Raw genomic sequence first — 15,903 nt, 5'->3', positions numbered from 1 at the left:
ACTGAGCCGAGCATACTTGAAGGATTAGAGAGAGAAATTGTTCGATGGTGAGCTGGATGTAAACTACATCGATCAAAAGCCTGTTTCAGAGGAGAAACTGCAGCAATTCAAAACAGCAACAGCAGAAGATGGAGAGTTAAAACTGGTCACAGAAACAGTTAAAAAAGGATGGCCAGACACGAGAGGGAAAGTTGCAAAGAAAATACAGCAACACTGCACCTTCAGAGAGGACTTGAAATACTCAGATGAACTGCTGTTCAAAAGTTAAAACTTGTTGTCTCTCAGAAAATGAGAAGAAATCTGAAAAATCCATGAAGCACACATGGGAATTGTAAAATGTAAGGAAAGAGGAAGGGAAGTTCTGGCCAGGCGTGGCTAAACAGATTGAAGATGTAACAAAATGTGCAGTCTGCAACAAACACAAAAACAACAACCAAACAGCCGCTCATGTCCCATCCAATATAAGAGAGAGCTTGGGCCAAAGTTAGAGTGGACCTCTTCCATTACAATGACACAGAATTTCTACTATGTGTGGATTATTACAAAATACCCAGAAATCTCCAAGTTCAGTGGGACAGCAAGTAAACACGTAATTACAGCACTAAAGTCGATCTTTGCAAAGCATGGGGTGCTCAACGTTTTGTGCCCCACTCACAGCTTGTGAGTCAAGAAATGTCTTGTGAGTCAAGAGTTTTCTACCAGCTGAGAGTTCAAACATGTCACGTCGAGCCCTAGATTTCCACAGTCAAACGGCCAAGCTGAGAGGGTAGTTCAGACTGGAGAAGATGTATAAAAAGCAATTTTTTGTACCTTTATTTAACTAGGCAAGTCAGTTAACAACAAAATCTTATTTACAATGATGGCTTGGGAACAGTGGGTTAATCTGCCTTGTTCAGGGGCAAAACAACAGATTTTTACCGTGTCAGCTCAGGGATTCGATCTTGCAACCTTTCGGTTACTGACCCAACACTCTAACCACTAGGCTACCTGCTGCCCCACATACACTGCATTTGGAAAATATTCAGACCACTTGACATTTTCCACATTTTGTTATGTTACAGCCTTATTCTAAATTTGATTAATTTTATTTTTCTCCTCAATCTACACACAATACCCCATAATGACAAATCGAAAACATGTTTTTATAAATTCTTGCAAATGTATAAAAAAACTAAAACAGAAATACCTTATTTACATAACAAATTCAGACTCTTTGTTAAAAGACGCGAAATTGAGCTCAGGTGCATCCTGTTTCCATTGATCATCCTTGAGATGTTTCTATAACTGGATTGGAGTCCACCTGTGGTAAATTCAATTGATTGGACATGATTTGGAAATGGCACACACCTGCCTATATACAGTCTCAAGGTTGACAGTGCATGTCAGAGCAAAAACCAAGCCATGAGGTCGAAGGAATTTTCCGTACAACTCAGAGACAGGATTGTGTCGAGGCACAGGTCTGGGGAAGGGTACCAAAACATTTCTGCAGCACGGAAGGTCCTCAAGAACACAGTGGCCTCCATTCTTAAATGGAAGAAGTTTGGAACCACCAAGACGCTTCCTAGACCTTGCCGCCTGGCCAGACTGAGCAATCGGGGGAAGAGGGCCTTGGTCAGGGAGGTGACAAAGAACCTGATGGTCACTGAATGAGTTCTAGAGTTCCTCTTTGGAGATGGGAGAACCTTCCAGAAGGATAACCATCTCTGCAGCACTCCACTAATCAGGCCTTTATGGTAGAGTGGCCAGACAGAAGCCACTCCTCAGTAAAAGGCACATGACAGCCCACTTGGTGTTTGCCAAAAGGCAACTAAAGGACTCAGACCAAGATTGAACTCTTTGGCCTGAATGCCAAGTGTCACGTCTGAAGGAAACCTGCCACCATCTCTACGGTGAAGCATGGTGGTGGCAGCATCATGCTGTGGGGATGTTTTTCAGCAGCAGGGACTGGGAGACTAGTCAAGGTTGAGGAAAAGATGAACGGAGCAAAGTAGAGAGAGATCCTTGATGAAAACCTGCTCCAGAGCGCTCAGGACCTCAGACTGGGGCGAAGGTTCACCTTCCAAAAGGACAAATACACTAAGCACACAGCCAAGAAAACGCAGGAGTGGCTTCGGGAAAAGTCTCGGAATGTCCTTGAGTTGCCCAGCCAGAGCCTGTACTTGAACCCGATCAAACGTCTCTGGAGAGACCTGAAAATAGCTGTGCAGCGACGCTCCCGATCCAACCTGACAGAGCTTGACAGGATCTGCAGAGAAGAATGGGAGAAACTCCCCAAATACAGGTGTGCCAAGCTTGTAGCGTCATACCCAAGAAGACTCAAGGCTGTATTCACTGCCAAAGGTGCTTCAACAAAGTACTGAGTAAATGGTCTGAATGCTTAAGTAAATGTGATTTCAGTTTTTAATTTTATTTCCAAAAATATTTGTTTGTTTTTTCTTTGTCATTATGTGGTATTGTGTGTAGATTGATGAGGGGAAACGATTTAATCAATTTTAGAATAAGGCTGTTACATAGTGAATACTTAGCGCTCATTGAGTAAAGAAACACCCCTGGATGGAGTAGGTCTCTCACCTGCACACCTACTGATGGGAGGGAGGCTGCAGACAAAGATTTTGAAGTCAGAGAGATTGTTAAATCCAGGACTTTATCAGCATATCAGGAACAGGCTCACAAGCAGACAACAGAGACAAAACACTACCTTGACCAAAGCACATGTAAGCTTTTGGTCATGAAGGAAGGAGAACGAGTCAGGAACAGACAAGACAACAAATGGCAACCAGCGATTTTAATTGGAAAACATGACCAGCCAAGGTCATACATAGTACAAACACAAAATGAGAGAATCTACTGAAGGAACCGGAGACACCTGTTAAAAAACACATGAAACACACCCAGAGAGACACTCAGAAACCATAATGGACTTACCTTATCCAGTGGAAAGAGAACCTGAAACAAGTGTCAGCCTGGAAGAAAACTACTCACCTGTGTGTTCTCCAGCACCAACAAAACCAAAACAAACAATGTAAAGCAACAATGTAAACACTGACACACCAGTGAATTCAACTCGTTATGGAAGACCTATCAGAATGCCAATTCTGTCAGTGTTTGTAGTTCAAACAGAGACTGTTGAAAAACAAACAAAAAACAAAATAGAAGAAAAAATAAAACATTGACAAGACATTAATAATAACAATGTAATGACTATTGTGATGTCTATATTACCAAAAAAAAAGCAACGTTTGTTTGCATATTGTTTGCAATGTGAAACACTGAGTTGAAACAACATTGTTTTGAGAAACAAATGATCCAAAGAAAGGGAGATGTGATGCATATACTAACCTGTAGTGCCTGAGGGCTGCTCTGTTACTATTTACTATATGTCATCATCTGTACGTTGCACTTCACCAATTACATCAGATAAACATGGTTATTTTACCCGCATTCCTGTGTGCTAGTATATTACAAAGCCTATTGCTCATATGCCACAAGAAAGGAAAGGTCAGTTATTTCCATTACAACTTAAACAACGTTAGAAACGGATAGTAGTATCCAACTTTCACTTAGGGAAGTGTTTTTGTTCCATAATGTCCATCTAATCATCATATGTGTAGGTGTTGTTTTGGCCTTTGTCATCACTAACCAGGTCAGTGTACTCAAATACCAAGATTGACACCTTAACCCTGTTGTGTGGTCCGGAAACTTTCCCCAGGTCAGCCACAAGTAACCAAAGTGAAACCATAAGAGGTGCACAGCACAGCCTGACATGCAGCTGAGACTGGGAGATTTTAGAGATGCAAACATTTGAAACACAACCTTGTGACATGTTATCATATTAATGTGCTGAAGAGTGGGGTTTGAATATGTTGACTTGACCTGTATTTTACTACAGTACTTTCGCACAGAAAGAGAAAGAGGAAGAGAATAGAAAAAGAAAGCGAATTACACACTGACACATCAGGAAAGTGAATGGACTCACATTGAACAGTGCCAAAACACTATCAAAATCTATCGGTTCGATTTGGTTTATAGTAGTAGCTGACAAATCACATTGTAAAATCTATTTAGGGGAAGGATGTGAATGACTCATTTTCACTTAAAGGTCAATGTTTATCACGCCCTCGTTTTCTCATTGGTTGTGAGTGGTGTTCCTCTTTCTCTATGAGAGTAGTGTGAATAGTAGGAGGGCCAGTCCCCTACGTGAAGAGTTATCTAGTCTCTTTGTTTTCCTTCAGTCACTCAGGAAAGTACCAGCCCAACCTGCCTCCTGTCCTGGACAGCTACAGAGGAACACAGAGCAGAACACAGACATAAAGACGTCCTCGTCGGATACAGACGCAACACACACACAGCAGTGTTCTGAGGTTTCACAGCAGAGGAAGCCAAGAGGACAAACACACACAGTGGCTCCATCTCTCTCTCTTCCTGCACTCCCTCTGCTGCATCTCAGGGGACTGAGGTTGCTCTACCCGAGCCTCTCTCTCCCCCACAGCCGGACGTTGCAGATTGATGATGCCGCAGCAGTCAATGGATCGCTGTGAGGTTTCAGAGAACTGCCACCATCATAGCCCGGGGGCCCATTCGAGCCAGCGGCGCCTGGTCAGTGGACTCCTTCTCTGGGTCGGTCTCCTCACCGTCAGCCATGTGGTCTCCATCACCCTACTCATCATCACCAGGCCACACGCACTGGTAAGAATGCTAACCTGCATAGACACACACTTACACACTCTTTGGTGTGTGTTAACTATGTAATGCTGTTGCTAGTTGTTTATTGAAAAAGAGCCCCTGACCATCACAACTTAGGGAGGGACATAGTGAAATCAAGTTGAATTAAATCTGAGATATGTATTGTAGCTCCCTTTGTGTAAAAATAAGATGAGATCTTGAAGTTGGATCAATGTGTGTCAATAGAGCGGTGTATTGTAGCTGTGGTAACACCTGCCTGTTGCACCTGTTGAGTACAAGCCTCTGAAGTGGTTTCAGTAGCATCACAGCTGGTGGGGGAAACGCATCACTATGTGTGGTTTAGTACTGGTGACATCAGAACCCTGTTCTCCAATATGAAAGGGCTGGTTGTGTGCTACTGAATGATCACTGTGTATATCATATTAATACTGTTTCATAAAGCCTACAGTAGAGCTGAATACAAATGTCTTTCTCAGGCAAAACGTAGTTACTTAAAAGTTACTGATAAGACAATCGTCATGATATTTCCCATCTCCCTCCCCCAGCCTCTGACAGAAATAGTTTCAGCTCCAAAACCCACAGCAGACTCATCTCTGGTAAGCTAACCACAAGACGGGTTTAAACATGTTTCCAACCTCTAACAAGTTTTAACATGTCTCATACAAACGTTTTGTTCATTTTTGCCCCCTCCAAGACAGAGAGTAGTCAAAACATCATCATCATCATCATCATATACATGGCCCGCCAATAGGATATACAATAGACCAGGGTTTCCCAAAACTCAGTCCTGGGGTCTCCCTGGGGTACAGGTTTTGGTTTTTGCCCGAGTACTACACAGCTGATTCAAATAATCAAGGCTGGATTATTTTAATAAGCTGTGGTGCTAGGGCAAAAACCAAAACGTGTACCTGTGGGAGGACCAGAGCCTAGGCTAGGCCATACCTCGTCAGTCCTGCTTTCTCTGTCTGACTTATCAACCTCCAGGCTCTCAGACAGTAGAGGGCTCAACCACCAGCCTCACCGCACTGCAGGGAAAGGTGACATGTCATAACATCATATCCACATGCAGGGAAATGCCACTGTGCAGATTTTCCTTCTCTGAAATCAGATTTCAATCTCTATTTTACGATCATGAAAGTGTGGCATACTCCATTAGTAAATGTTAATGGAAGCAACTAGTTCAAATTAATTCCTAAATGTGATAGGCATGCAACATCTAGCCCAAATCTAGACACCTTTATTACTATTTAATGTATCAATAAGCCGTGTCTAAGGGCATTCCATAGAGCTTGCGAGAAATCGCCCGACCCGTTGTTGTACATGTTTTAGCAGCATGTTTCCCGTGTTGGATGGTATCCGTAATCGTTTCTAATGGAAACGTTGTTGTACATGTTTTAGCAGCATGTTTCCCGTGTTGGATGGTATCCGTAATCGTTTCTGATGGAAACATTGTTGTTTGCGTCGCTGAGCAGTGCACAAGAAAGTATTAAATCCAATCGTTTGATGCTAACCCCATCCCCTCTAATTTAATTAGAAGATGGATTCCCCAACTGAGCACTCACATGGCACGCTCTCACTTCTAGACAGGTAAACAGAATGTCAGCAATCAGACAATAAAATGTCACTTAAGGCCCCCAAAAGGTTAGGGCCAGCTCTGACTGCATGTGTGGATATGGATGTGGGTATGCAGACCTGCAAGCCATTGCAGCCCATCATGCTGAGTTCAGATAGTGTGTGGCCCCCTTCCCCATCAAAGTTGCACATCCCTGCCCTATATGGAACATCACTGTTAAAATAACTGTACTTACTGTTATATCTGTATAAGTGACAGCAAACTCTGTAGGGATATGTAACATCTAGACATAAGTAATATAATAACTACAGGTTCTACTATGCCCACTGAAGGAAAACAGTAGAAAGGCAGATATAATTTTTTTTTTTTTAAAGGTTATTAAGCTTAGAGGTTTAGGTTTGCTTGTTGGACACTATAAATAAACAGTAAATATTTCACTGAAATATAAAACGCACAACAGAATAAACAATTACCTTAATGGAGGTCTGAGTCACTATACTGGTTGCACTCCCAATGCCTCTCCAAACACAGAATAGTCTGCAGCCAACTAAAAAATAAATCCACTATTGCAGTGGCAGCACAGAACAATAGAACATTTTTAATATTGTCACACATACAGTACCAGTCAAAGGTTTGGACACATCTACTCATTCCAGGGTTTTTCTTTATTTTGGCTGTTTTCTACATTGTAGAATAATAGTGAAGACATCAAAACTATGAAATAACACATATGGAATCATGTAGTAACCAAAAAAGTGTTCAATAAAAATATATTTTAGATTTTAGATTCTTCAAAGTAGCCACCCTTTGCCTTGACGACAGCTTTGCACACTCTTGGCATTCTCTCAACCAGCATCATGAGGTAGTCACCTGGAATGCATTTCAATTAATGCATTTTTGTTAAAAGTTAATCTGTGGAATTTCTTTCCTTCTTGATGCTTTTGAGCCAATCAATCAGTTGTGTTGTGACAAGGAAGGGAAGATATACAGAAGATAGTGCTATTTGGTAAAAGACCAAGTCCATATTATGGCAAGAACAGCTCAAATAAGCAAAGAGAAATGACAGTCCATCATTACGTTAAGACATGAAGGTCAGTCAATGCGGAACGTTTCAAGAACTTTAAGCGTTTCTTAAAGTGCAGTCGCAAAAACCATCAAGTGTTATGATGAAACTGGCTCTCATGAGGACCGCCACAGGAAAGGAACACCCAGAGTTACCTCTTATGCAGAGGATAAGTTCATTAGAGTTACCAGCCTCAGAAATTGCAGCCCAAATAAATGCTTCACAAAGTTAAAGTAACAGACACATCAACTGTTCAGAGGAGACTGTGTGAATCAAGCCTTCATTGTCAAATTGCTGTAAAGAAACCACTAATAAAGGACACCAATAATAAGAAGAGACTTGCTTGGGCCAAGAAACACGAGCAATGAACATTAGACCGGTGGAAATCTGTCCTTTGGTCTGATGACTCCAAAATGTAGATTTTTGGTTCCAACTGCCGTGTATTTGTGAGATGCAGAGTAGGTGAAAGGATGATCTCTGGATGTGTTGTTCCCACCATGAAGCATGGAGGAGGAGGTGTGATGGTGTTGGGGTGCATTGCTGGTGACACTGTCAGTGATTTATTTAGAATTCAAGGTACACTTAACCTGCATGGCTACCACAGCATTCTGCAGCAATACACCATCCCATCTGGTTTGCGCTTAGTGGGACTATCATTTGTTTTTCAACAATACAATGACCCAACACACCTCCAGCCTGTGTAAGGACCATTTGACCAAGAAGGAGAGTGATGGAGTGCTGCATCAGATGACCTGGCCTCCACAATCACCCGACCTCAACCCAATTGAGATGGTTTGGGATGAGTTGGATCGCAGAGTGAAGGGAAAGCAGCCAACAAGTGCTCAGCATATGTGGGAACTCCTTGGAAAAGCATTCCAGGTGAAGCTGGTTGAGAGAATGCCAAGAGTGTGCAAAGCTGTCATCAAGGCAAAGGGTGGCTACTTTGAAGAATCTAACATATGAAATATATTTTGATTTGTTTAACACTTTTTTGGTTACTACATGATTCCACATATTCCATATTTTATAGTGTTGATGTTGTCACCATTATTCTACTATGTAGAAAATAGACAACCCTTGAATGAGTAGGTGTTTCCAAACTTTTGACTGGTACTGTATATCAGCATTGATACAAATAATGTAACAAACATACCTTCAGAGCACATTTGACCTCACCCCAAACTCTTCTTCAAAAAAATCAGCATGATTCTCAAAATGGTTTCCCTCAAACATGAACTTGCTCAGCACCAATACAGTACAACATCTCCAAATTCTCTTCAGGGACAAAAAGCTCTCTTGAACAAATACCAAAAATGGTGGATAAATTAAGATAGAAGAAGAATGGCCTGAGTGAACTATGGTATAATGGCGTTCGCAAAAATGTAACTGTGATGTGCATTCCGCCAGCTACTGTGCAGGTGAATAATAAGGATCCCCAAAAAGGAAATAATGTGGGTAAAAATAAATAAAATATCTTATAATCTATCAAAAAAGAAATTAACTAAACAAAATCAACCTGCTTTTCTGTAAAAAAAAAAAAAAATCCAATCAGGTCCCTAAACAGGCTATAAAGACTCCTGTGAGGGCGAGTACATTTACAAGCAACAATAGTCTTTGCAGTGCTTCTGCCATGAAGTCTTGGAGCCCCAAAAACTTCTCGGCTGCAGATATGATGATGTCCAGCTTCTTGGACTTCTTAGACACTTAGTCACTGTGGCTATAAATGCCACAAAATCCACTTTCTTCACAATGAGTGTATCCAGATCACTCAATTGACTTAAAACACTAGCAACTGGTTGGAATGCATCCACCTCCATATCTTCAACACTGTTGCCTCTTGCCCCTTCAACTCTCTTCACCGCCTCCACATAAGAGATCTGCTGCCAGCCCTGATTCTTGGCACCTCAACCTCTTTCACCCTAACAGGGCACTCAAGGAAGTCCGGAGACTGATCCCCACCACAGTTGCAACATTTTCCATTGACAGATTCTTCAATACTATACTTCTCCCATCTGCAAACATTTGACACGTAACCATATCCTTTCCAAATGTATCTTCCGTCTCTGCAGAAACTGAGGGGTGCTTTTATACCTTCCTGCCTGTGCTTCCCTAAATAGGGTCCCCAGGGAAACATAGACAACAGCTGTAGTTCGTACCCTGTCACAGATAAAAAGGATAGTTTGAAGATCATACTTTGTTCCAGGGTTGGGGTTAATTATATTTAAATTCCAGTCAATTCAGGAAGTACACTGAAATTCAAATTCCAGTTCCAATTATCTTCAGTGCTTTTCAATGAGGAAAATTACATTTTGAATTGACTGGAATTTAAATGGAATTGACCACAACCCTTCTTTGTTTTACTGTTAGGATTTGAGTCGTGTTGCTTGGATGCCCACCATTACTTCAATGAGTAGAGAGATCAGTGACTAATGATGAGTTATTTCTGTCTCCACAGAGCATACCCCTGGAGCATCAAAGAGTGCCATGGCAAATGCTCACCTTTGAACCCACAAGTATAGACGGTGAGAGTTCTTAGAAAGTTCAGTCTCTTTGAATTTTTAGATATAGTCACAATTCATTTATATTCCAATTCTAGCCACATTACTGATGCCAGTTTTCAATTGATCATCCACAGATAATGATGTCTCGGTGGCGAGAAGTGGGATCAAGTGGAAGACGCAGTCCAAGGCGAATAATTCTGTCTCCCTAAAGGAAGGATCCCTGACCATCAACCAGGATGGTTGTTACTTCCTGTATCTTCAGGTGACTCTGGAGACACCAGAGGTGTCTGGACAGCACATAGTGAGAGTGAACAAGCCCAACAGAGTCCTGCTGGAAGTAAGGATGACCAACACCTCCCTCAGCACAGGGTTCCTGGGCAGGGCTGTGGATCTAGCAGCCTCTGACATCCTCACAGTCACTGTCTCCCCTGGTGCCAGGATCAACACCACCTACACCGCCACATACCTGGGCATCATAGGTCCAAAATTATATCTTTAGAATCTATTGGATATAGACACTCCTGTCTTCATAGACACATGCTGGGGGCTAGATCAGGGAGTCATTTGGTAGGGGTTGATTGAATAGATCCTGGGGATCTGGAGCTAACTGGGATCAACCCATCATCCCACCACCTGTCAGAGAGGTGGAGTAGTGGGGAAGATCATGTGGGAGACACGGTATATTTGACTGAAACTGATTCAGTCCGACTCCCTGCTCATCACAGAAGATTATTCCACTGCTTTATACTCTACCTAGCCTTCCAACTGGTTTTGAGCTGCAAGGATTTTCTTTCCAGAATTCTACTGATTTAAAAAAAAAAAATGTTTATTAACCTTTATTTAACTAGAAAAATCAGTTAAGAACACATTCTTATTTACAACGAGGGCCTACCAAAATGCAAAAGGCCTCCTGCAGGGAAGGGGGATTAAAAATATAAAATAATAATATGTCTTGTAATGTTGGAAAAATATGTTTAAAAGTATTGGTCATCATGGGTTATGGGTTGTACTGTTACTTTGGCCTTTTTCTCTCTTGGATGAAGTAGCACTGTTTTTACCGCTCAGGATTATAGTTAGTATGTTTTTCCAGTAAATATTGTTTTTTAAGCTATGAATGAGGGGATTGTCTTATCAAGTCATGTGCACAGGGTTGTTGAGAGAATGCACAGTATCAACATATCTTTAATGTTTACTTTAATATTTGCGTATTGCTTTGTATTTAAAATATTCGTTTTTTTACCTATTTATGTCTTATTACAATATTATCTTATTATTATTTTCTTCTTATTTATTTTCTATATCTAATTTGAAGGACATGTTGAGTATGTTGTAGGATGAGATGTAGAGATAATCCATGAATGTATGTCACTAACCAGGTTTCCATTCAATCCTTTTATGCGAGTAAAGTACGTCAGGTAAAACATTTAATGACAGGCCTGATAGAAACAGAAAATGTTTCGGTAAACCTTCCAAATGTAGACAATACAATGTACGCTATACAAGGTGGGGTCGTTTTGTGTCGGTAAAATTAGTTATGCGAGAAATGGCAGTGGAAACACCTTCATGCGCAAATATTGATGTAATAACCATCATATCGATGTAAACTTGGAGTCACGCCATGATAAATTGTGTGGTTCTCCCACTACGACTCGGGAAAGCATACCGTTTATTAGGCTACAGATGAAATACATTATGATGAACTTCACAGGGTGGTGAATGTGCAAGGTGATGCTCCTTTTCAATAAATATCGAGGGTCTTCTTCTGGACGATGATCGATTCTTGGCTGCCTTTTGAAAAATACAAATAATATTGCTCTTATCCAATAATCGCACAATGTTGGTAGCCTACCGCACTGAATCTGCGAGCTATTGGCTAGAGCGCGTATTCCAAGATCAGAGTGCGCGTTTCCTAACTCCATCAGTAGAGTTGAAAATGCGGTGGAAACCCATTTTCCATTCGGTAGGCTACATGGGAATTTAACGGCAGAAGTTATTTTTTATCTGCACTACGTCCTCAAGCACAGCCTTTTACCCATAAAAAAAGTATGTTTGATGGAAACATGCCTGGCGGGGGAATGCACATATCGTTTTAGCAGATTTTAGAATATTAGCATGAAAATCTAACGCAAATTGGATGGAAACCGACTTTATAGCGCCAACTAAACTAGGATAAAATGTACGTTGTTACGAATTCCACAAGTGAAGTTCCCGCTGCGAAACATGAATGTAATCTATTATATTAAGAAAGCACTGGAATATTTTGTTCTCCAAACAAATAAATGAAGTACAATATTTGACTTGTATATGGCTTTTATTTCACCTTCAAATATTGTTTGTTGAAGCCATAATTACAGAAATGAGGACTAAATCATGACATGTTGTGAAATGATATACAAATAAAGCACAAATAGATGTAAGCCTAATGGTGTCATACCAACGCTGTAGGGGGTGAGAGCTATTATAAACAGATGTGAAACCACCAGATGTGAATCATTACCAACACAGTGAAATAAGGGTCATATCGAACTACAGATGTAGGATCATCATTTGATCCCCCTGTTGCAGAGTAACTTGTAGCGTATTTGAGGTTTAAAAGGCTTCTAAAGTTTGTAATTTCTACACTGAAATTTCCGACTTGATTTTCCATTAAGAAAAATGTATCTACAGTACGTTCAGAAAGAATTCAGACCCCATGACTTGTTCCACATTTTGTTACATTAGAGCCTTATTCTAAAATGTATTAAATATTTCTGTGCAAACAATACCCCATAATGAGAAAGCAAAAATAGGTTTTTAGAAATGTTTGCAAATGTATAAAAATAAAAATAAACGGAAATATCACATTTACATAATTATTCAGACCCTTTACTCAGTACTTTGTTGAAGCACCTTTGGCAGCGATTACAGCCTCGAGTCTTCTTGGGTATGATGCTACAAGCTTGGCACACCTCTATTTGTGGAGTTTCTCCCATTCTTCTCTGCAGATCCTCTCAAGCTCTGTCAGGTTGGATGGAGAGCATAGGTGCACAGCTATTTTCAGGTCTCTCCAGAGACGTTCGATCGGATTCAAGTCCAGGCTCTGGCTGGGCCACTCAAGGACATTCAGAGACTTGTCCGAAGCCACTCCTGCGTTGTCTTGGCTGTGTGCTTAGGGTCATTGTCCCGTTGGAAGGTGAACCTTTGTCCCAGTCTGAGGTCCTGAGCAGGTTTTCATCAGGAATCTCTCTTTACTTTGCTCTGTTCATCTTTCCCTCGATCCTGACTAGTTTCCCAGTGCCTGCCGCTGAAAAACATCCCCACAGCATGATGCTGCCACCACCATGCTTCACCGTAGGGATGGTGCCAGGTTTCCTCCAGACGTAACGCATGGCATTCAGGCCAAATAGTTCAATCTTGGTTTCATCAGACCAGACACTCTTGTTTCTCATGGTCTAAGAGTCTTTAGGTGCCTTTTGGCAAACTCCAAGTGGGCTGTCATGTGCCTTTTACTGAGGATTGGCTTCCGTCTGGCCACTCTACCATAAAGGCCTGATTGGTGGAGTGCTGCAGAGATGGTTGTCCTTCTGGAAGGTTCTCCCATCTCCACAGTGGAACTCTGGAGCTCTGTCAGGGTGACCATCGGGTTCTTGGTCACCTCCTTGAAGAAGGCCCTTCTCCCCCGATTGCTCAGTTTGGTCGGGTGGCTAGCTCTAGCAAGAGGCTTGGTGGTTCCAAACTTCTTCCATTGAAGAATGATGAGAGTCTCATAGCAAAGGGTCTGAATATTTATGTAAATAAGGTATTTCTGTATTATTAATACATTTGCTGAAATTTCTAAAAACCTGTTTTCGCTCTGTCATTATGGGGTATTGTGTGTAGATTGATGAGAAAAACATTTGATTTAATCAATTTTAGAATAAGGTTGTAACGTAACAAAATGTGAAAAAAGTCAAGGGGTCTGAATACTTTCCGAATGCACTGTACCCCTACAAAAATGTCTATTAATTATAAAACACATAATAATTCAAATTTCCTGGTGCTAAGGGATTATTTTCCTGCTGTAACCAACTGGCTCAAATTAAGATCCTACATCTGTATAGTTGTGTGACTGAACCATGAGACCCCAGAGATCAAGTGAAAGTAGGAGGTCCTTACAGTGTGTCCCCCACACGTTGGTTGAATAATACATTCAAGGGCCCTCCCTTTAACTATGCTGTCGAGGAACAGACCCTCCAGAGGCTGAGAGCTAAGTAAAGAAGATCTTATATTGGCTTATATTGTAAACTGTCACAGAGGTATCACACAGCACATCAAATCAGTGATATTTTCTACTTATATCCTTGCAAGAGGGAGAGAAAGTGTTGTGTAGCACAGCATGACTCATCACAACCCAGACACAACACACATTTTTCCAGTCGTTGGGGTTTTATTTTTTTTAATCTTCTCCATTTCAACGATAACCTTACATCTTTCTAATCATTGTAACATTAGCTGTTAAAACCACAGATTCCGATTACGCACTGAGTTTATCCAGAATGCTGTCCCACGTAAACAGAGATCAGAGACTAGCGTCCACCCACTCCTTGGAGAGGTTTCATGAGGAAGCCTAGACCACGTTTCTTAATGTGATGACTTTCCACTGCCAGATGTGAGGTTAAAGACAGGAGGTATGGGCAAGTCCACACGAGAGAGAGAGTGTTTTGTGTGTGTTTCAGTACGGATGCAGTCCGCGTTGCCTCTGCTTCTTATTTCCACGCATTAAGACGTCATCATGACAATTTCCTCAAAATGTTTATTTGCTCTTCTCTCTCTCTCTTTCTATCTCTCTCTCTCTTTTCTTTCTAACGTTCTGTCTTTCTAACGCTCTGTCTCTCCCAGTCAATGGAAAATTATATTGAAACATACGAATATGATTATCCAGAATTCATAGTTTGCTTGACAATGTTTCTGGAGAGAGCATATGAAATGATGCAACTCAACTGTGAAATGATACTCACATATATTTCTAACAGTGTGGTACACATTCATCATGGCATGTATAGGTAACTGACAAAATAAAGGAAACACTGGAGTAAATGAGGGATACAACATATATTGAAAGCAGGTACTTCCACACAGGCGGTTCCTGAGTTAGGTAAGCAATTAAAACATCCCATCATGCTTAGGGTCATGTATAAACATTTTCAGTTGCCCATTATTTTGGCTACCTTGGCTAAAAGAAGAGATCTCAGTAACTTTGAAAGAGGGGTCTCAAAAGTGCATATGGGGGTTTAAAGTGTGTGTGTGTGTGTGTGTGTGTGTGTGTGTGTGTGTGTGTGTGTGTGTGTGTGTGTGTGTGTGTGTGTGTGTGTGTGTGTGTGTGTGTGTGTGTGTGTGTGTGTGTCTCAGTCACCAGATCTCAATCCAATTGAACACTTATGGGAGATTCTGGAGCGGCGCCTGAGACAGTGTTTTCCACCACCAACAACAAAACACCAAATGATGGAATTTCTCATGGTAGAATGGTGTCGCATCCCTCCAATAGAGTTTCAGACACTTGTAGAATCTATGCCGAGGCACATTGAAGCTGTTTTGGCGGCTTTAGCAGCTCGTGGTCGTCCAATGTCCTATTAAGACGCTTTATGTTAGTGTTTCCTTTATTTTGACAGTTACCTGTAGTTTCAAGTGAAATGTTCAAAGTTGGGGACACCCCCCCCCCCCCCACACACAACATATTTATTTTATTGTCACATTCCCAGGATAGGTGCAGTGAAATGTGTTGTTTTACAGGGTCAGCCCAAATAGTACAGCACCCCTGAACCATATTAGGGTTAAGTACCTCAATATGAAATCAATGTGAATTAGTTACTTCTTTGTTCATATTTAACTAAATAAATATATTTTACTGTACATATTAACTCAAATGGAATATGTGCCAACACAAATTGGATACAACGATCCAGTCTGTTTGGTTCCATATAGAATAAGATGCTGTTGTATTCGAAGGAGACACCAGGGAGCAGTGTTTCGCTTTAAGTAGGACCACATTAATTCTCTGGGGTCTCACAACATTTCTCACTGACATTACACACCACACGACCTTTCTCAACCCAGGTATTTCCAAA

The 15,903-nt window shown here is 41.2% G+C and overlaps 1 protein-coding gene across 1 annotated transcript; it reads left to right on the top strand.

Annotated features, from left to right (window-relative positions):
• Nucleotides 1–3,867: 3,867 nt before the first annotated feature.
• tnfsf18 (TNF superfamily member 18) lies at nucleotides 3,868–11,402 on the top strand. The gene is made up of 3 exons (XM_038989346.1): nucleotides 3,868–4,686; nucleotides 9,775–9,841; nucleotides 9,955–11,402. Exons 1-3 carry the CDS (start codon nucleotides 4,507–4,509, stop codon nucleotides 10,317–10,319), a joined length of 612 nt encoding a protein of 203 aa, XP_038845274.1. The 5' UTR covers nucleotides 3,868–4,506; the 3' UTR covers nucleotides 10,320–11,402.
• The last annotated feature ends 4,501 nt before the right edge of the window (nucleotides 11,403–15,903 follow it).

This window comes from Salvelinus namaycush, chromosome 3 (genome assembly GCF_016432855.1).
Source record: "Salvelinus namaycush isolate Seneca chromosome 3, SaNama_1.0, whole genome shotgun sequence".
NCBI lineage: Eukaryota > Metazoa > Chordata > Actinopteri > Salmoniformes > Salmonidae > Salvelinus > Salvelinus namaycush.
The sequence above is the reverse complement of the archived record's forward strand: the minus strand, read 5'-3'. Positions and strand labels throughout refer to the sequence as shown.